Source organism: Acipenser ruthenus, chromosome 13, assembly GCF_902713425.1.
Source record: "Acipenser ruthenus chromosome 13, fAciRut3.2 maternal haplotype, whole genome shotgun sequence".
Classification (NCBI taxonomy): Eukaryota; Metazoa; Chordata; class Actinopteri; order Acipenseriformes; family Acipenseridae; genus Acipenser; species Acipenser ruthenus.
The window spans coordinates 20,332,978-20,351,864 of record NC_081201.1 but is presented as its reverse complement, the minus strand read 5'-3'; the positions used below and the strand labels follow the sequence as shown (position 1 = coordinate 20,351,864).

At 40.6% G+C, this 18,887-nt stretch overlaps 1 protein-coding gene across 2 annotated transcripts in view; it reads left to right on the top strand.

Moving 5' to 3' along the window:
- The window catches only part of inpp5f (inositol polyphosphate-5-phosphatase F), a 105,598-nt gene that overhangs the window by 79,556 nt on the left and 7,155 nt on the right, over nt 1-18,887 (top strand). For both annotated transcript variants that reach the window (XM_034031411.3, XM_059035704.1), the window contains 12 exons: nt 1,435-1,633; nt 4,973-5,152; nt 6,660-6,727; nt 7,162-7,286; nt 9,046-9,123; nt 10,036-10,156; nt 11,195-11,323; nt 12,787-12,904; nt 14,216-14,414; nt 16,513-16,584; nt 16,844-16,917; nt 17,642-17,770. In XM_034031411.3, coding sequence (XP_033887302.2) covers nt 1,435-1,633; nt 4,973-5,152; nt 6,660-6,727; nt 7,162-7,286; nt 9,046-9,123; nt 10,036-10,156; nt 11,195-11,323; nt 12,787-12,904; nt 14,216-14,414; nt 16,513-16,584; nt 16,844-16,917; nt 17,642-17,770 — 1,492 coding nt within the window. The remainder of the gene's footprint in view (nt 1-1,434; nt 1,634-4,972; nt 5,153-6,659; nt 6,728-7,161; nt 7,287-9,045; nt 9,124-10,035; nt 10,157-11,194; nt 11,324-12,786; nt 12,905-14,215; nt 14,415-16,512; nt 16,585-16,843; nt 16,918-17,641; nt 17,771-18,887) is intronic.

Below are 18,887 nucleotides of genomic sequence, written 5' to 3'. Positions count from 1 at the left end.
ATCATTTTTGAAAGTCAATTGTACTGACACAGACATGATGGTTTTCAGGTTTGGAGTTAATCAAGTAAACCATTTTTAAACGGAAGCAGTTTGAAATTTAATTTGAAAATGTAGGTCCGGCAGCCATTTTGTTTAACAAAACAACACCATTTTGCCATATTTGAATTCTCTTGTCACGGGATGATGCTACCAAGTTGGGAGTAAGTTGGTTAAATGGTTTTCGAGCAGAAACAGTTTGTTGTTTGGTGCGTGTTTTGGCAAATTTGCTGGCAGCCAGTTAGATAGTAAAATGTATCGCAGCAACTTCTGCTTCGCAAAGTTGAAGCGGGTTTGGTTGCTGATGATATATGCCAAGTGTCAGATCAATCACTTCACTGGTTCCCAAGAAGAAGATTTCGAAATGTTTCTAAAAAAAAAATGCGTCAGATGGCTATTTTGATTCAGGTCAACACATATTTTTTAAGAGTTAATTGTATTGATATAGTGACAGGGATGATGCTTGTGAAATTTGGAGTTAGTCAAGTAAACCATTTGTCATCTGAGGCAGTTTTAAATTTAAGACGTAAATGTCTGTCTGGTGGCCATATTGTTTTACAAAACATCACCATTTTGACATATTTGTATTCCATTGTCACCAGGACGATGCCTACCAAGTTTGGAGTTTGTTGGTCAAGCGGCTTTCAAATAAACCCAGTTTGCTGTTAGGGGAGCGTTTCAGTAAAATTTGTGGCAGCCATTTTGATAGTAAAATTTATCGCAGCAACTTCTGCTTTGCATCCTTGAAGCAGGTTTGGTTGCTGATGACATATGCAAAGTTTGAGATCAATCGGTTCACCGGTTCCCAAGAAGATGGAATAATAATAATAAGAAGAAGAAGTAGAAAAATCCTAATAATAACAATAGGCTTCCCAGCTATTCTGGCTGGGAAGCCTAAGAATAATAATAGCATCAGTAATAAAACAAACTTGAATGAGATGGATGCAGTAATTGTATCAATTAAATATGCAATTAAAACCAAGATGAACTAAGATTACAATGTTAGTTGTATCTCAGGCATGAACAAGAGTTTATTTGTAGAAAATGGTGGTGTTGAGGGTAGAATTAGTAGCAGTGAAGGTGATGTCTAAAAATGAAATATTTTTAGAGATGTTCTATGTATACGCTATATATATATAGTCAAAAGTATCTGGGCAGTGAGAAAATGAGAAAAACCACAAAGAAAGTGATTTCTATCATTTCTGTTTTTTTCTCTTTAACTGCCAAAATACTTTTGTCTGCGACTGCATATGTACATACATGCCTATGCCCATGTCCCCTATATCCCCCAGCAGCAGATGTGTGATCATCAGTTCAGTTTGGATTGAACTGTTTGAACCCCTCTGAAGGTCTATTCAGTGTGACTCACTGTCGCCCCCTGTGTGTGTGTGTGTGCAGGACGTGCAGGCGGACTCCTGGATCCTGCCTGTCATCCAGGGGTTTGTGCAGGCGGAGGAGATGGTGGTGAACTACAGTGACAGCTCTGACGAAGAGAAGAGCAGCCCTGAGACCTCTCCCCAGGAGCCCCCCTGCGTGGACGACATCTACCCCCGCTTCCTGGTGGCACTCATCTCCCGGAGGAGCCGGCACCGTGCAGGTACCCACAGCGCCTCCTACTGGACAACTGCAGCACGTCTGCAGAAAGATAGCTCGGATGATTCTGTTTCATAATGTCCTCTTAAATTCAGTTTATTTTCATATTGCACAATCCTTAAAGGAGTGCTAACCGATAATTCAAATCAATGCTTTTTTGCTATAGATAAACAGCTGCATACTGCTGTATCTAATTCACATGTGATCCAGTGAGTTTGATCAGGAACCAGAAAGCAAAACTTTGTATCGTTAGCATCGTATGCATATCCCCCAAAAAATGTAGGGAGACAACCAGGATAATCAACAGGGGTGCAGTTCATACTGGCAGCAATGTGAAGTCCTCTTCAATAGTAAGAGCTCCTCTGTATTCTGTGTTAAGGCCACTGTGACAGGGTGACCGGGCGGTGACGTCAGGCAGAGGCAGGAAGGTAGGAGCTGCTCTTCAGGCCTAGTTTCTTGGCATAGACATATGTAAAATAGGCTAGAATAGACAGTGTCTTTATTGAAGTAAGAGCCAACGCCATCAAGTAATCAGGCATTTTAGATTTTCTGTTGTGTTGCCGGCAACACACAGCAGTGCACTAGGTAGTGCTGTCGCTTACTAACGTAAAAATACTTTGACTTATCTAGCTTATGTTTCATACATTATGTTAGTGACAGGCAACTAGAACTGAAGAGCAGATCCTGAACTCAAAGCACCTCAACACAATATTTGAGTAATTACAAACCAAGCACTCTGGAAACATCATAAGGAGGTAAGGAGACAGTAATTAAAGCTTTAAAGTTCAACTTCCAGTTTACATTAAGGGTGCTTCTAGCTGGCTCCCGAGTGGCGCATCCAGTAAAGGCGCTCCGCGCGGAGTGCAGGATGTGCCCTATAGCCTGGAGATCGCAGGTTCGAATCCAGGCTATGTCACAGCTGACCGTGACCGGGAGTTCCTAGGGGGCGGCGCACAATTGGCTGAGCGCTGCCCGGGTAGGGAGGGCTTAGGTCGGCAGGGGAATCCACGGCTCACCGCGCATCAGCGACCCCTGTGGCCGATAGGGCGCCTGTGGCTCTGCAGTGGAGCCGCCAGATCTGTGTTGTCCTCCGGCACTATAGGTCTGGTGGCATTGCTGTGGATCTGCAGTGCGAAAAATGACGGCTTGGCAGGAGCACGTTTCGGAGGACGCGTATTCCAGCCTCCGTTTCCCAAGTCGGCGGGGGTGAAAATCGGGGTAAAATAATTGGCGACGACTAAATTGGGGTTAAAAAAAAAAAAAAAAAAGGGTGCTTCTAGCTGTGGCGCGGTCTTGGGCTGCATTTTGTAGTCAGAAGCACTTGGAATATTTTATTTCCGTTTTCTCACAGCAGTGAGTGTTTCTGTTTCAGTACATTATTACTTCCTGATCAGCCTGCTGGAGACTTCAGCTCCACTGCAGGGTCAATGAAAATGACCTTCGAATGATTTAGCACAATTTTATATTGACTTCACACTGAAACTGCTGCGTTTTTGGACTCTCATGTCATGGTGGAAGATTAGTTTCTCTAATGTGTGTCTATGAATTAATCAATATGGGTTTAAAGTAGATTGGATTCCTTCAGTTTTTAGCTGGTGATACCAAGCCCTAGGATTTTAAGATGTGGTATCCCATAGTCACATTCGATTTTATACTGCGTATAAACGTATAAATTAAATGAATCGCTGTTAAGGATTTGTCAGGATTTTTGTACAGATCCTGTACATAGAAGATGCGGTACAATTCTAAAGTTAAAAAAAAAAAAAACGCATTTTTATGCTTAATAGCCATTCCTGAGAACAATCTTTGTTTTTGTATTAATAATCAATGAATGTCATGTGTAGAGTTTCTCTTATGAGAGATCATTTGATACAGCAACCAGCACTTCCACCCACTACACAGCGTAGGCATCCATTCCAATAGGAAGCAAAGCAAACAAATTAAAAAGGGCTCCCCCCCTCAAGTCACACTGAAATTTGTTTAGAAAAAAGACTTTGACACGCTTGTCTTGTTTTATAACCTGTGGAAGCTGTCTGGAAATAATGAATACAGTTTAAAAAAACAAAACAAAAAAAAACACAGTTCTTGAAGTGTACAATCATGGGAAAGCAGAAGGATCTTCACAAGGGATATGATAAAGGCTGCATTGACCAACTACTGTCTCCTGGGTGTTCCTACAATACCAGCATCTACACAAAACAACTTCAGCATTGAGTTCTTTAATAATACGTTGAAAGTGAGCCAGCAATATAAGCTGTTTCCTCTCCAGATGCGTGGTGCCCTGTTCACGCTGTGACTGGCAGCGAGGTGTCTAGGGTGGTAGACACTTAGGTGTTGAGTATAACCAGCTGGTGTCTGCATTACAAGAAACCTGTCTCTTCAGAGAAAAAATGAGGAACCCCAGGGCTTCAAGCCAGCCAAGATGTTAAAATAGCAAGACAAGATTTTCAGCTGATGACACCGTCCGCTACAACCTATAAAGATATGACAATGTATTGTCCCAGGTAAACTTGATTTCGAAGATAATACACGACAAAGCACATATTCCATAGTTATAGCTATTACTATACATGGCTTGAAACTCTAGCCTGGCTATCAGAAATACCTTCAGTGAATTATATTGTTTAAATGACCAGGAGCCAGGAGTTTACTGTTAAATACGTTGTTCCTCCCTTGTAGCTGTACGAACAACTCCTATTGGTAAACCTACAGACTCAGGTGTGACCTAGTCATCCTGGCATCTGGACATTTTAACAAGGGAAGTTCTGAAACCCAGGACAAGGTGCAGGGCTAGTGTGAGTTTCATGCTCTTATTACAGGAGTTATCCAACCTGGAATAAGTCTTACCTGTTTGTACTTTTAATGAAGTGATTCAGAAAAGGACCAGGGTAGCTGAGGAGTGACTGACACATGACTGTCTCCTTACACTTCTATGGTGTTTGTAATCCTGCTGAGTGGTTTTTATAGCAATTTCCATGTCCTTTGTTGCCGCCTGCCATAGTCATATGTAATGTTGACTACAGTAGATCACTCAAAGTGTCTTTATATTGGTACACACCAGCACCATCTAGTGTATAGCTAGTGTATTGCCAGCAAAACAAAAGGAAAGTTGATCCAAAGCATATCATTAGTGCTGTCTCTCACATCTATAAAGACTCTTGATCTGGCTGATCAAGACTAACCTATATCTGTGGCAGGCAACTAGAACTGAAGAGCAGCTTGTGAACACCAATGAAAGCATCTTACACTTCAGAAAAATACACAAACACTGAGTAATTGCAACACCAAATGAAACTTGACGTTTGTTACTGTTTTGAATTCAGTGCATGTGCTTTTGATCCAGGGATGCGCTATAAACGACGAGGGGTCGACAAGAACGGCAACGTGGCAAATTACGTGGAAACAGAGCAGCTGATCCACGTGCACAACCACACCCTGTCCTTCGTGCAGACTCGCGGCTCCGTGCCGGTGTTCTGGAGCCAGGTGGGGTATCGCTACAATCCCCGGCCCCGACTGGAAACGGGTGAGTGCCGCTTCGCTGCCATCCCAAACTGCACTTTAATATAGATTGCATTTGGAACTAATTGTGTGCCTAAATTCAGATTTTCTATAACAATGATTATTGAAATTAGAAATTATTGGAATAACTAAGGAACCTGTGCTGGATGTATTTCTTTTTGTCTGTTTCCCGTTATAAAAGTTCCCCATAGTAAAAGCACAGCAAAGTAAAAGCATGGCGAAGCCCAAAGAAGTGTGGCAAATCATCTTAAAGAACATGGCAAACAATGGTAAACTATGGTAAATGCATAGGAAAACTGCAAAAATACCATGGTAAACCCTGTATATTGATATGCTAACAGTATTTTAATCTAAGATAAGGCCTTTTGATTTTCAGTTTTTTTTTCTAAATCAATTTTTACAGAATTCAGAACGAATTCAGTCAATGCACTCTAATGTTAGAGACTTTTGAACCACTTCAGTTTTGAATCTCACAATGTTCTATAATGTCACTCTGAGATTTGTAATTTGACTCATTAACTGGTACAACACATCTGAAGGCACTTGGTCACATGACTGCGGTGGTTCAGAGGGATTCACCTGACACTGCTTCACGTTTCCTTCAGATCAATCACTGGGATTGTGGTGTGGGATTGTGCTTACCAAGGTTGGGGGTAGTTCCAATTCCTTTTTAAAATCAATTCCAACACATCATTGATCAAAATTGCAATTAGCAATATTCTGTTAAAATGAGCTCCTCACAGTGGCTACACATTACTTTAATTGAAGTCACTGTTGTCAATTAAATTGGCTTCAAATGAAAGCAGTTGAACAATCACAACAAATGTTACATTAAGGTATCGAAGGAATTGGGAGTTGTTTTTAGAAAGGATTTGGAAATTGAATTGCAATTGAAAAACAGGAATTGACCCCAACCCTATTCTAATCAAAACAAGTCTATCCAAGCAGCAAAGGAAAAGAAAGGAATGATTTGAAAAAGGAATGTATTCTCTGTTAGCCTTTTAACTAGCACTGCTGAATGAGATCGAATCTGACTCCATGCTCTCTTTTAACTAGCACTGCTGAATGAGATCGAATCTGACTCCACGCTCTCTTTTAACTAGCACTGCTGAATGAGATTGAATCTGACTCCACACTCTCTTTTAACTAGCACTGGTGAATGAGATCGAATCTGACTCCACACTCTCTTTTAACTAGCACTGGTGAATGAGATCGAAACTGACTCCACGTTCTCTTTTAACTAGCACTGGTGAATGAGATCGAAACTGACTCCAGGCTCTCTTTTAACTAGCACTGGTGAATGAGATTGAATCTGACTCCACACTCTCTTAACTAGCACTGGTGAATGAGATCGAATCTGACTCCACACTCTCTTTTAACTAGCACTGGTGAATGAGATCGAATCTGCGCTCTCTTTTAACTAGCACTGGTGAATGAGATTGGCTCTGACTCCGCTCTCTCTTGAGATCAATGTTGTAAAACAATGTGTCCCCTCAATTTTCTTTCCCCAGGAGAAATGGAGACCATTCCTTTCTTTGCGGCTCATTTTGAAGAGCAGTTGAAGATCTACAAGAAGCAGGTGCGCTTGGCTTCATAAGAAAGAAATATAATGTAGCACCAATTACACAGCTGTCATGGGCTTACCTCGACATGCAGTGTTTTATTTACTGTTCTCCTGCCTGTATAGGATGTTTGCATTCATCCTGAATATTTCTCATTCCGTTTTTTTTTTGTGTTATAGTGATTGTAGATAACAAAATAATTTAATACATCTTGCATGCCACTTCTATTAGCTGTATAGCTCTAAAATGTGTAATTTCTAAAGAAACAGTTATAACAGACATGTATTTTCATTTTAAAACTGGTACTTCTAGGTGCAGTGAGTGAGCAGCTGTATGATGTTGCCTGTTGAGCTACACCAAGCATGGCATGCTGCTGTAATATCAAGAAGCACCATCACACCACTTCCAAAGTCTGCAGTGCTTCTGGTTGACTTGTCTTGTTTCACGCCAGGTCATCATCAACTTGGTGGACCAAAGCGGGAGGGAGAAGCTGATCGGAGACGCGTACCTGAAGCAAGTGCTGCTCTACAACAACCCCAACCTTACCTACGTGTCCTTCGATTTCCACGAGCACTGGTGAGACTGCACTGCACGGCACTAGGAGTTGATTTGATCCACCAATCGGGAGGTCACAGCTGGGGGTTTTTTTAAGAGCTTTATAGTAGCAGGAAAACAATTTGGATTGGATCGATCAAAGAAGGAATATTTTGGCATTAGGTTTTAACTCTCAGCATTAAGGGATTGATTTGAACCCCCCTGTTCCTTGTCAGGATAAGTCACTGATGGATTTTCATTTGATCATTTTAAAGCACTGGGGAATCACATATTTGTCAAGGTCTGTACAACACAATATAAATTACACCCTTTTTTGTGAAAGGAAAAAAAAATTGTTAATATTACAGGACTGGTAATATACATCTCAGGGGCATTTTTGAGTCCTTAAGTGAAGTATATGAGTTGTTTGTTATTTATTTTAACAGTTTTCTTTTACCTAAGCAAAAAAATGAGTAAGTTTAATCTTGCTGTAAAAACCTTGATAAGTCTGGTGCTTTGTCTGTTTTGGCAAGGGGTGTAATAATACTGCCAGGAGACACAATGTTTCTTTGTACACATGTTTAAACCTTGATTGATATCATGGCCTCATTGTAGTTCACCCCTTCTGATCTTCTCTGTCAATACAATACTCTGTGATTTCAGTGATCCAGTACAGTATATTAAACATGACCTGGCTGTCTGACAGACTGCATGGAGTGCATCGATCCTTTTGCTTCGTTAACTGTTTATTAGATATTCCAGATCAGTGGCTCCTCATTTTAGTGGAGGTTTTAATGACATCTTTGAATTTTTACAGTAAAAAAAGCTGTAGAAAAATAACTAACTACTAAACTACTGAAATACCAGCTGTTAAAATGACAATGTGTCCAGTTTCTGATCATGTTCTCAAAATACCCCTATGTGGCTTTAAACCTTTATTTTTTACTAAACCTTTTACTGTAAATGCATGTTTTAGGATGATCTTGCATTTATCATTTACATTTTCATATTGTCTGAAAGTTTCAGCATTTTTTTGTATTTTTGTATTAAATACTGTTTGCAAAAATGTATGTTAAAATAATATAAAAGTATAATACAAATATGACTATAAATGCTAAATCACGGAAATCAAATGTAAATGACAGTTCAAATACTAAACAGCCAATTAAATGCAGCCTTATTCAAAGATGTACAGTAGATTGAAATGAAGGTAAGAGGCAGAACTCAACAACAGCCATGTTAAGACTGTCCTTGTCCTTGTCCTTGTCCTTGTCCTTGTCCTTGTCCTGTTCTTGAACATTAAGGAAAACCGCTCAGTGCAGAGCTGGGCTAAAGTGGCCACCGTTGTAAAGCCCTTGTTTTAAAGATTTGAACAGTGGCGGCTCTTGATAACACCACCGTCTAAGTTATAAACCTGATTATTTTGTGGGATAATGTGAATAAGTAGAGCTACAGTATATACAGTATGTATCACCCCAGCAGGATTAATACATAGTTAAACTGAGCTAGGTCCGCCACTGTTTAGATCATTTAAATAGACTCCGAGAGAGAGCTTCTATCATCAAGATTTTAAAAACTGCAGAATGAATGAATGAAGGGATGGCTGTAGCATTGTCTCTCTCTCACACACACACACACACACCCACAGCACTTATTGATAGATAACCTCTTTCATGTTGGTAGTAAACAGCAGCCCTGTATAGAATAACTCCAGTGGTCTTCAGTTTTCCCACACAGTTCATTGTTATCTTATGCTTATTCACTTGTCAAATGTAACTGACATCTCTGTCTTCTCCCCCAGCCGAGGGATGAAGTTTGAAAACGTCCAGACCCTCGCTGACGCCATTGGTGACTTAATCACAGATATGAAGTGGGGCTGGTGAGTACCAGTCCTGTTTGAATTGTTCTCCAAGCTCTCATTCAAAGTGGGGAAGGGGGGATGGGGGGAGGGGGGCGGGGCTCAGACGCCATTGGTGACATCATCACAGATATGAAGGGGCTTGTGAGTACCACTCCTTTTTTAATTGTTCTTCTTGCTCAGGGGTGGAGGGAGGCTAAGGTATATATTTAGATCATTGCTGGATGGCTTTCATGTCTTGTATTTCAATCACATGCGTCACAACTGGGGAAAAAAAAAAAAAAAAACAGCAAGTCATAAGTTTGTAGTCCTGTATATGAAACTATTTGGTAACTAAACTATTATTATTTATTTCTTAGCCGACGCCCTTATCCAGGGCGACTTACAATTGTTACAAGATATCACATTATTTTTACATACGATTACCCATTTATACAGTTGGGTTTTTACTGGAGCAATCTAGGTAAAGTACCTTGCTCAAGGGTACAGCAGCAGTGTCCCCCACCAGGGATTGAACCCACGACCCTCTGGTCAAGAGTCCAGAGCCCTAACCACTACTCCACACTGCTGCCCACACTACAAAGCCAGCTGCTAATGCTGGTGCTTTTGCTAAACCCTATGTTGATTTTAATGTAAAATGTTGTGCTTTTGTGTAATAGTCTGCTTTTATTTTAAAGTGAAATGCAGCATCACTTAATTTAGTAAATATCATATTACAATTATTTCTGGAGATTTCTTATATTGGAAAATCATACTTTTTTTTAATGAATGACCCCCTGGTCCTAATTGGTTCGGATAATAAAGGGTTCACTATATGAAGTCAGTGCATAAGTAAAAAAAGTCACTGATATCAATTCACGTTATTCTGTAATTGATATGTTTTGTGACAGGGTTATGCGCAGGCTTTGCTGAAGCAGTGTGCTTTGTCTGCAGGGTGGACCAGGCTGGGGTGATCTGCAGGCAGGAAGGCCTGTTCCGAGTGAACTGCATGGACTGCCTGGATCGTACCAATGTGGTGCAGGCGGCTATAGCCCGCGTGGTCATGGAACAGCAGGTAGGGGCGGCAAAGGTACCACTGTCATTTTCACTTCCATAGCTGAGGTGATATTCAGCAGAAGAGAGAGTGGAAGGTTTTATAGTGCTGGACCTCTGTTGAAGGACTTATCAAGGCAGAAGAAGGGGGAAGAACTATTGCTCTTAGTGCTGAGACAAATGCATATAAACACTACTTCAAAAGTACTCTGTGTCAAAAATCACCGAGTCAGAAACTGATAATCAATTCATCGCACGTCACCTGACGTAATTGTGAAGCGTGCGATTTCAGATGGACGGAAGTGCAGTCCGTTTGCAGTCTATTAGCATTTAAATTACATTTTACAACATTAGTGGCAACTAGTCAACCTTTCAAGTTTTACCTAATCCGTTTGGCTCTATCAAATTTAGTATTTGTTCTATACCTAATAGGCAGTACTGGTCATAAATCTGAGCCCACCACCAGAAAGTCATTTAACAGCCTAGATAAATACTGACACAGTACTGCCCGTAGCAATTTGAAATTGAGATTATTGTTTAGCATACTGTAGCCCTTCTAATGATTGCAGAGAATGCCTGACAAGGCACGAAAATAGACTTGTCTTAGAAATACAAGCATTTTGCCAGCTTTAATTACATTAATGATCTGGTAGAAAACAATTATTGACTCAGCGAGCACATTAAATTAAACTAACGGCATGGTGCATAATTAAACTGCATTATGGGATTTCATGAGCAACATATTCTGGAGCAATGAAGTAAATGTATGAAATGTAGCGCAGAGTATAATCATTTGGTAGTGCCTAAAAGAAAGTTGTTGAAACGTCTTCTCAATGTCAAAGTTTATATGTAGTCATACTAAGAGAAGCTCAATTACATTGTATGACAAATTACCACTAGACGCCTGTAATGTCTTTAGCTTCCAGTCATTGCTGAATGTCCATTGAATTTCTTTTAGTATTACTATATAACCCAGTGTTTTCTAGTTATGGGTGCAGTATCTTTTTGGTACTGCTGTTCCAAGCTCAGTTTTAACGAGTGCCCTTGTCGTGTCGCTCAGCTGAAGAAGCTGGGGGTGATGCCTCCAGAGCAGCCTCTCCCCCCGAAGTGCTACAGAATCTACCAGATCATGTGGGCCAACAACGGGGACACCATCAGCAGGCAGTACGCTGGCACTGCCGCCCTGAAGGTAAGAGTGAGGACTGACCCTGCAAAGAGACTTGGCAAGCTCCTAGTGGGCAGAAACTTGTACTAGCACCCTGGCCTGGGATTCAGAACCTCCCTTGTTCAGGTATGGTATTGAAATGACCAGGTGCCAGTTTGAACAGTCAGGCCCCTGGTGTATTAACTGACCGCACTTCTCATCACAACATGAATGACAGGAGTTGACGGTTTAATAACAGGAGTTGTTCATGCAGGTATAAGGGAGGTACAATTTATTTAAATAATGTACTAAGTTAAGGACAGTTTTGAACCCAGGACTGGGTGCAGTGCTTGTGTGACTTTCAAGCCATGTGTAAATTGTATCACAAAAACTTAAGTGTTTTAAACTAGTGTTTAGAAGAAACACATTATACATCATACAATTAGGGGTAAGGGTTTTACTTTGTATCTTTGTATAGTCCACCTTTTAATCACTGGTAATCTGTCTGAGGCTATAAGTGAGATCCTAAGGAGATCAAAGGGAAAAAGTATTCCTCTAAAACACCAAAGAATAAAGCCCAAAGAATGAGCTTAACTTTTTTTAGCTGAAGAGGTAGATATTTGGTTAAAGGAAGTGCTCATAAGTCTGCTTAACGGTTATGACATACAGTTAGCCTCTATAGAGCTCTCAAACATGTCTACAAGAACAGCTGGTATACCAGAGTGTAACCATTAACCGGTCCCACTGTAACACTTGGCCAGGGTGAATGTAAGAAGTACAACAAAGGTGGTATTTCTTAAATACACTAGTATGACCAGGCTGGCTGGTGGTAACGTCAGACTCGGAAGAGAATGGACACAGACAGTTAGTGCTGCAGGGTATGAAAGCGCTGCTTGCGCACGTTTAATAATAAATAAGCAAAATAAAAGGTTTAAACAAAACAGAACACTAATACAAAACAAAATGGCACAGTGGCCAAAACAGACACGGAACAAACAAGTATCGTGCTGGTGTAAAACCAGCACGTGTAGCAATTGTTATGAATTACTGTATTTCTTTTATTTCACCTCCCGACTCTTGTTCCACCTCTGAACACACTGTTCAGCCAAAGCTGCAGGTTTTTATATTGTGGCCGAGGGGTCAATTGGCTATCAGTTACCTAGTTTATCCCTCAACCACATTTGGCACGGGTTTTATCATATGCATGGACAACAGCCAGTTTGACCACGCATTCTCACGTTTTTATCTGGATGGGGCATTTTAACCCTATCCAGGCTGTCAAACACTAACAATAAAATGGCATGTTTTTACACACAAACCATACATTTTTAAATAATAATTCAACAAATAATATAATACAAACAGGGGAGGGGTGTACCCCGTCACAACTAGAAACACTAGTGTTGCAGGGGAACAGGTTAATGGAAAAGCTTAGTTAAGAGAACTGTGATATTGTATACCTACCAAGCCTCTTTAAGAGAACTGTGTCGTTTCAATCTCTTTAAAAGGGGGACTTTACCAGAACGGGTGAGAGGAAGCTGGCTGGTGTTATGAAAGACGGAGTGAACTCTGCAAACAGATACTACCTGAACCGATTCCGGGACACCTACAGACAAGCTGTCATAGGTAAGGAGCCCCGTTCTACAGAGTCGGCTAACTGTATGTCGCGTGATTGTGTAGTAACTGGGGGCGTGTGGTTTCAGATGGATGGAAGTGTAGTTGCGATTGTAATCCAGAACATGAATAAAACTTCCACGCAATTAAAACGTAGTGCACAAACAGCAAAGTGTAATGAAACAGTACCTTCACAAATAGAGCACTCGACAATATATCAAATATGTGTTTTTTTTCTTTTCTTTTCTTTTCTGGTGACTAATCAACCTATTTTACTATTTTTATATCAGCTTTTTGACTCAAAGTAGTAGTCATTCTACCAGCAGTGTAAACAGCAAGAGTATCAGGTCACAAGTGCAATGGTCTCTGCTTATCCCCCAGTAACTGCAGAAAAGCAACACTTGATTCAACACAGTTTTCAAGGCATTCATTAGGCAACCAACAGATGTTTGGTTTGTTTGTTTGTTTAGTTTTAGTAATATGTATTTTCATCAAACCAAAAACATACAAGTATATTAAAAATTGGTGAGACTCAAACATTATGTCAGAATAAACAAGCAAGTTTAAAAAATAAATCTCAATTGGGTGTGATGAACAGCTGTTCATGTAAATTATAATTGGATGGATTAATTGGAAATCATTTTTGCTTTGAAGGCTTTTCTCAAGTTGAAAACCAATGAGCACAGTTTTTTCAGTGATTTTAGCAACAGAGAAATATTTTTGCTAACATTTTTGGTATATTATGCATAGTATATTCATTTGTAGCAAAATACTTTAGGGTCATCAGACCTTTTTTTATTTTTAAAACATAGTTTTTATGGAGATGGTCAGAAGGCTTATTGTATTTTTGTCATATGCTTGAATACACTCTTATCTTTTACTCAATACAGGCAAATGTTTATTCGCACAAGTTGACATCAGTGTGTAACCTAGAGTATATGGCAACTGACAAATTCAATCAACTGTTATTACAGTGCATGTCTAGTGTTATTGAACATAATGATAAAACTCAGCAGGGGATTCATAACCCTGGCAATGTGGAACTGGTACTTGAATTGTAGTGAATGTTTAACCATATTAACAGGGCAGAGGCTGGTGACAACACACACCACTATTGAGCATCTTAACCGCTATGCAAAAGAGCCAGACTCAGCTGCAGATGGTGTTATAGAGCTTTCAAACTCATCTTACCAACGGGAGTCAGAATCAGTCACGACAGGGCATCACAATACACTGCCTTTAGCATACATTTCTGACGTTTTAATATTGCTGGTAATGTCCCTGCTGTGTGAGTGACCTCGAGAGACCTGTGTCTGTGTGCAGATCTGATGATGGGGATCCCGGTGACAGAGGACCTGTACACAGTCTTCACCAAGGAGAAGGAGCACGAGGCTCTGCAGAGGGACAGCCAGCGCAGCCAGCAGGAGCAGGTCAGCCTCCTGCTGCAGAACTACATGAGGCTGCTGCTGCCAGAGGAGGAGAAGTTCCACGGGGGCTGGGCGCTCCTCGACTGCGATCCCAGGTCAGTGCACGCTCTCCGGGCTCATCTTAGTGTCACCCTGATGAATGCTTTCCATAGTAAAAGTGTAGCACAGTGTAATAGAGCACAGCAAGAGCACGGCAAGGCATAGGTAAGCATTCTAAAGCACAGACGATGGGAAATGCATGGTATAGAATAACCATGGGAAAAGCATGGTAAATGTGATTCCACCCTGGGTGCTAAATATAAAATGTTGCCAAGTACAAAATAAAAAAAATATATACACTGCCCAGCCACTTTTTTAGGACCTGTCTTTCCGATTGGGTTTTGAATCGCCCTGAATTAGGCTGATCGTTTGATGGGACACGCATGTAAAGCTGTGAGAGCAGAACAGCATTGGTATACTAGTGGGTGCACATCGAGCAAGTGACACGGTAGCAAGGACAGTCGTGATTGATAGGCTGCTTCACAACATGGTTCATCATAGTGTATCAGCGAAGGCAAAGCAAAGGAAATGTGGTTAGACAGCCGTGTCCAAAAACAGTTCGTGACTGACCGGGGAAAAGACAGTTAGAGAGGCTTGATGGAGAATACATACAGTAGTTTATTAAACAAGAGTTGCAAGATCCAGCTTTTAGTTAATGTGCTGTTAACAGATGAGCAGTTGATCATACACATTCAGAGCCGTAACCAGACATTTAGTGCCTGGGGCAGGCAATCATATTTCCGTCTATATAGTTAGCAAAAGAAAATTCTTCCATTTCTCTAAAGATCCAAAACAATTTAGAATTTAGCACGAGCCATGCAGGTTTGTATGCCATTTTAAACAAAAAAATAAGAAGGTCATTAAAAATAATAACTAGATTTTGTGTTTCTTTATACATACATATTTTAATGCATTATAAGAGCTACGTACGTAATTATGAAATAAACTTGTTTTATAATGGTTATGGAACGTGCCTTTACATTTCATTGCGTTTATAGTAGTGCTGGTCCTGAAGGCTGCAGGAGCGAATAAATAAATAAGCAATGCGCACCGCAGGAGAAGCGAACGACACAGACATCCCATAATAATAACGCACTGAAGACGCTATGGTGTGGTTTGTGTAGAACCAGGTTCGTGGTCATTAAGACCGTCGCTAAAGAAGTGACACATTCCCTTTTCTAGGGCAGAGGCGCATGCGATCTTCAGATTGGGTTCAGTGGATCTCATGACTCACAAATTGCATATATTGCTGACTAGCTGAATCTCTGATATGTACTTGAATTCTCCTGCTCTCCAGTTTGCCAGTTTAATTCCCCGCTCTGGGCAGGCTGCAGGCTGTCTCATTAGCATGACAGTACAAGACATCGATCTGGGAGAGTGTTTCACTTTCCTGGATCCAGGCCGAGACAGTTGGCTGGAATCTTATGCCTCTGCTTTATAGATGGATAGAACCTGGTGGCAGGTTTTTATGGAAGTTTCTTCATCCTGGCTTTGTGGCCGAGCTTCCAGAGAAGATTTGAATCAGTAATTCTTGTGTTTTTATTGGCAGGCAACCAGTCCTTCACATTTATTCTTGAAATGTATTTGTTTACGACTGTAAGTCGCCCTGGATAAGGGCGTCTGCTAAGAAATAAATAATAATTTATCTCCACTCCATTTGAACTCTTTCAGCTCCATAGAAAGATACATCCCAGCGAAACTGCTGAGCACTCTAGTAGTATAAGAAACATAACTCCTTTAATAACCAGTAAACTACCCTTGTCTTATAAGTTACTACGTTATGTGTAGCTCTGTCTGCTCAAATTGTCTGCAATGATCTCTCTTTTATAAATACACACAACATAGTAACTGCTATTTACCAATGATAACATCTGTACACAGGATACCATTTAGAATTATGACAAACCCCTAACAGTGATTCGTTGATTTCTTGTACATGATTTATAAATGCCCACATGTGTGTACAGTATGTATGCCCCTTTATACCATAAGTTGGTATATCTAGTTTCACGGACTCGAGCCCTATTCTCGTATTCTAGGGTTACGCTTCACTCATAATAAAGTAAACTCATGGACAGCTGGACAGCTAGTGCTTCTGCTATAGCCCTCCTCATTTCCTGTGGATCCTCAACCCCAACTTCTTCTCTTTTGCAGTCTGATTGATGCCACCCATAAGGATGTGGATGTTCTGCTGCTGCTGTCTAACTGTGCCTACTACGTGGCGTAGTAAGTGTCCATTAGATCTGTTCATTCGAAACATCCTGATTTGTGAATGATCAGCGAGTATTATAAAAGACAGACATACCAGACTGTACCACACTCAAAGAATGTATCGAGCTGCAGCCTGACAGACGTGCTCGAGAAATAACTGTTTTTAACTGTAGCTTGAACTAGCTACATTTTTTCAAAGTAATAAGTTACTCATTTTGTTCAAGTAACTGGAAGTAACTATGAAGTGCTTACAGGTGTTATTGACTCTTCACAGCTACGATGACGAAGCTGACAAAGTCAACCAGTATCAGAGGCTGAGTCTAGAAAACCTGGAGAAGATAGAAATAGGTAAGAAACTGCTCCACTCACTAGATCTACCAATCTGAACTTGGAATGAAGGCTAACATTAAAGGGGCCTTACTGAAATACTGTTGGTCTGTTTCAAGAAGACAGGGGGAATACAATAGGAAACCCCAAATGCACCACTGTGTATAAAGACAGTGGGTGGTGATCCATTTAAAATATTTTGGTGAGCTTGATGAACATTTTTAAACACACTGACTATATGCTAAAAAAAAGGTCTAATGTGAAAGTGGCCATGCTGTTTTGTTCAAGAAACTGTTTACCCAAGAAACTAGGAAACAGTTAGCTCACTAAATTGAATCCTCTCATTGTAGATAGGGCAGCTGCAGTCAGAAATGCAATCATCAAACTGTCTAATGCCTTTATACCGCACGGCAATGATTTTCAACTCTGCCTCTCAAGTTGTGCTCCAGGGTGTTTATTTATTTTTCACCAGGGAACAAATTAAGCATTTCAGAACAAGAACCACATATGTACATTCCATGCAGATTACACATATTCATTTATATTCCGATCTTCCAGTGCTTAACAAGGTCCCAACTTCCATTATATAGTGCTCCCTCGCTAGAAGGGGGCCAGATTTATAAGGCGTACTGGCCAGGGCTCCCATTTGGTTTGGTGGTACCAAGGGGACTAATGAACATTACGTCTTGTCACAGTGTCTAACCCTCAGTGACGCACATGGTTATCTCTGTGTTGTACCCTGAAGGCCCTGAGCCCACGTTCTTTGGGAAGCCCAAGTTCTCCTGCATGAGGCTGCATTACAAACACCAGGAGACCAGCGGGTACTTCCACACGCTCCGAGCCGTGACCCGCAGCCCAGAGGAAGATGGGAAAGGTATATGCTTTACACTTGTTTACTTTGTAAAGGAAACCATGTAGCTGTTCTCTCCCACAGTAAGAGGGGACTGAATTCAAGTCATTTTCTGATACCAGGTTTAATTATGTAGGCTAGCACTTAACACCCCATCCAAGGGTTCCTTTGTCCTTGAAAATGGTGTGCCTCAGAATACACATGCTTCTACAGCTTTGTAGAACTGTAGCAGCGCATATCACATTCATAGCTCATTAAAATGTGTGTGCAATAACATACTGTGACAGGGTTAAAACTCCTGACTTCTAAATAGTGTTTACTTTGGTCACCTATTTTGTGTTAACTTATTATGCACTGGTACTTGTTTTCACCTCCATATTCTACAGTTTGAGGGCACATAATTCCACCAACTGCATCTGTAACAATATTATTTTCATATTTGTTTTACTTTTGGTGTAAATGTTTAATAGTGTTGTTGTTAAATGTGTGTTTATTAAATGAACCCAGCAAAGGGTTAAGTTTGAGCCTTGATTTAAATACCCATTTCTATGTGAGAATGTGAATAGAGTGGAGAAAACTGTAGGCCATGAATGGGGGTCCAATTCATGAATTATTCAGTTTGTTGAAATGAGGCAGGTGTGTATAAAAAGCTGCAATTCAGCTGTATGTTCAGTCTTTTAGAGGATGGGGCATAGGAAGGAGCTCACGTGGGTTGATGCTAAAAAATAATCTGTTTTATTTTAATAAGTCTCAATAGCATCTCTATTTCAACAGATGCCTGACTCCCAGCCTCTTTGCCTGATCGGTTGCGCCTAACCCTAACCCTAACCCTAACCCTCACACAGGGGATGTTAATGGCTTTTTTAAATAAACTATGAAAGATTTATTCTGTAAAAATGAACATGATTGTGGGACACTTTACCCTCCCACAGTTAACTGTTTAGAGTTAAACATGTTTATTGTTGTGTAATACCTTCCTTTTTAAAACAATATGCCAATATGCCTGGCTGCTGTAGCTGTCAGTTCAGTTTAAGTTGGCGAGAGGCAGGGTTCCTGTTGTGAACCACATTGTGCAGGCTTCAGTCCTCTGTGAATCTGAACACATTACTTTCACAGCGATGACTGCAGCGTCTGTAGCAGA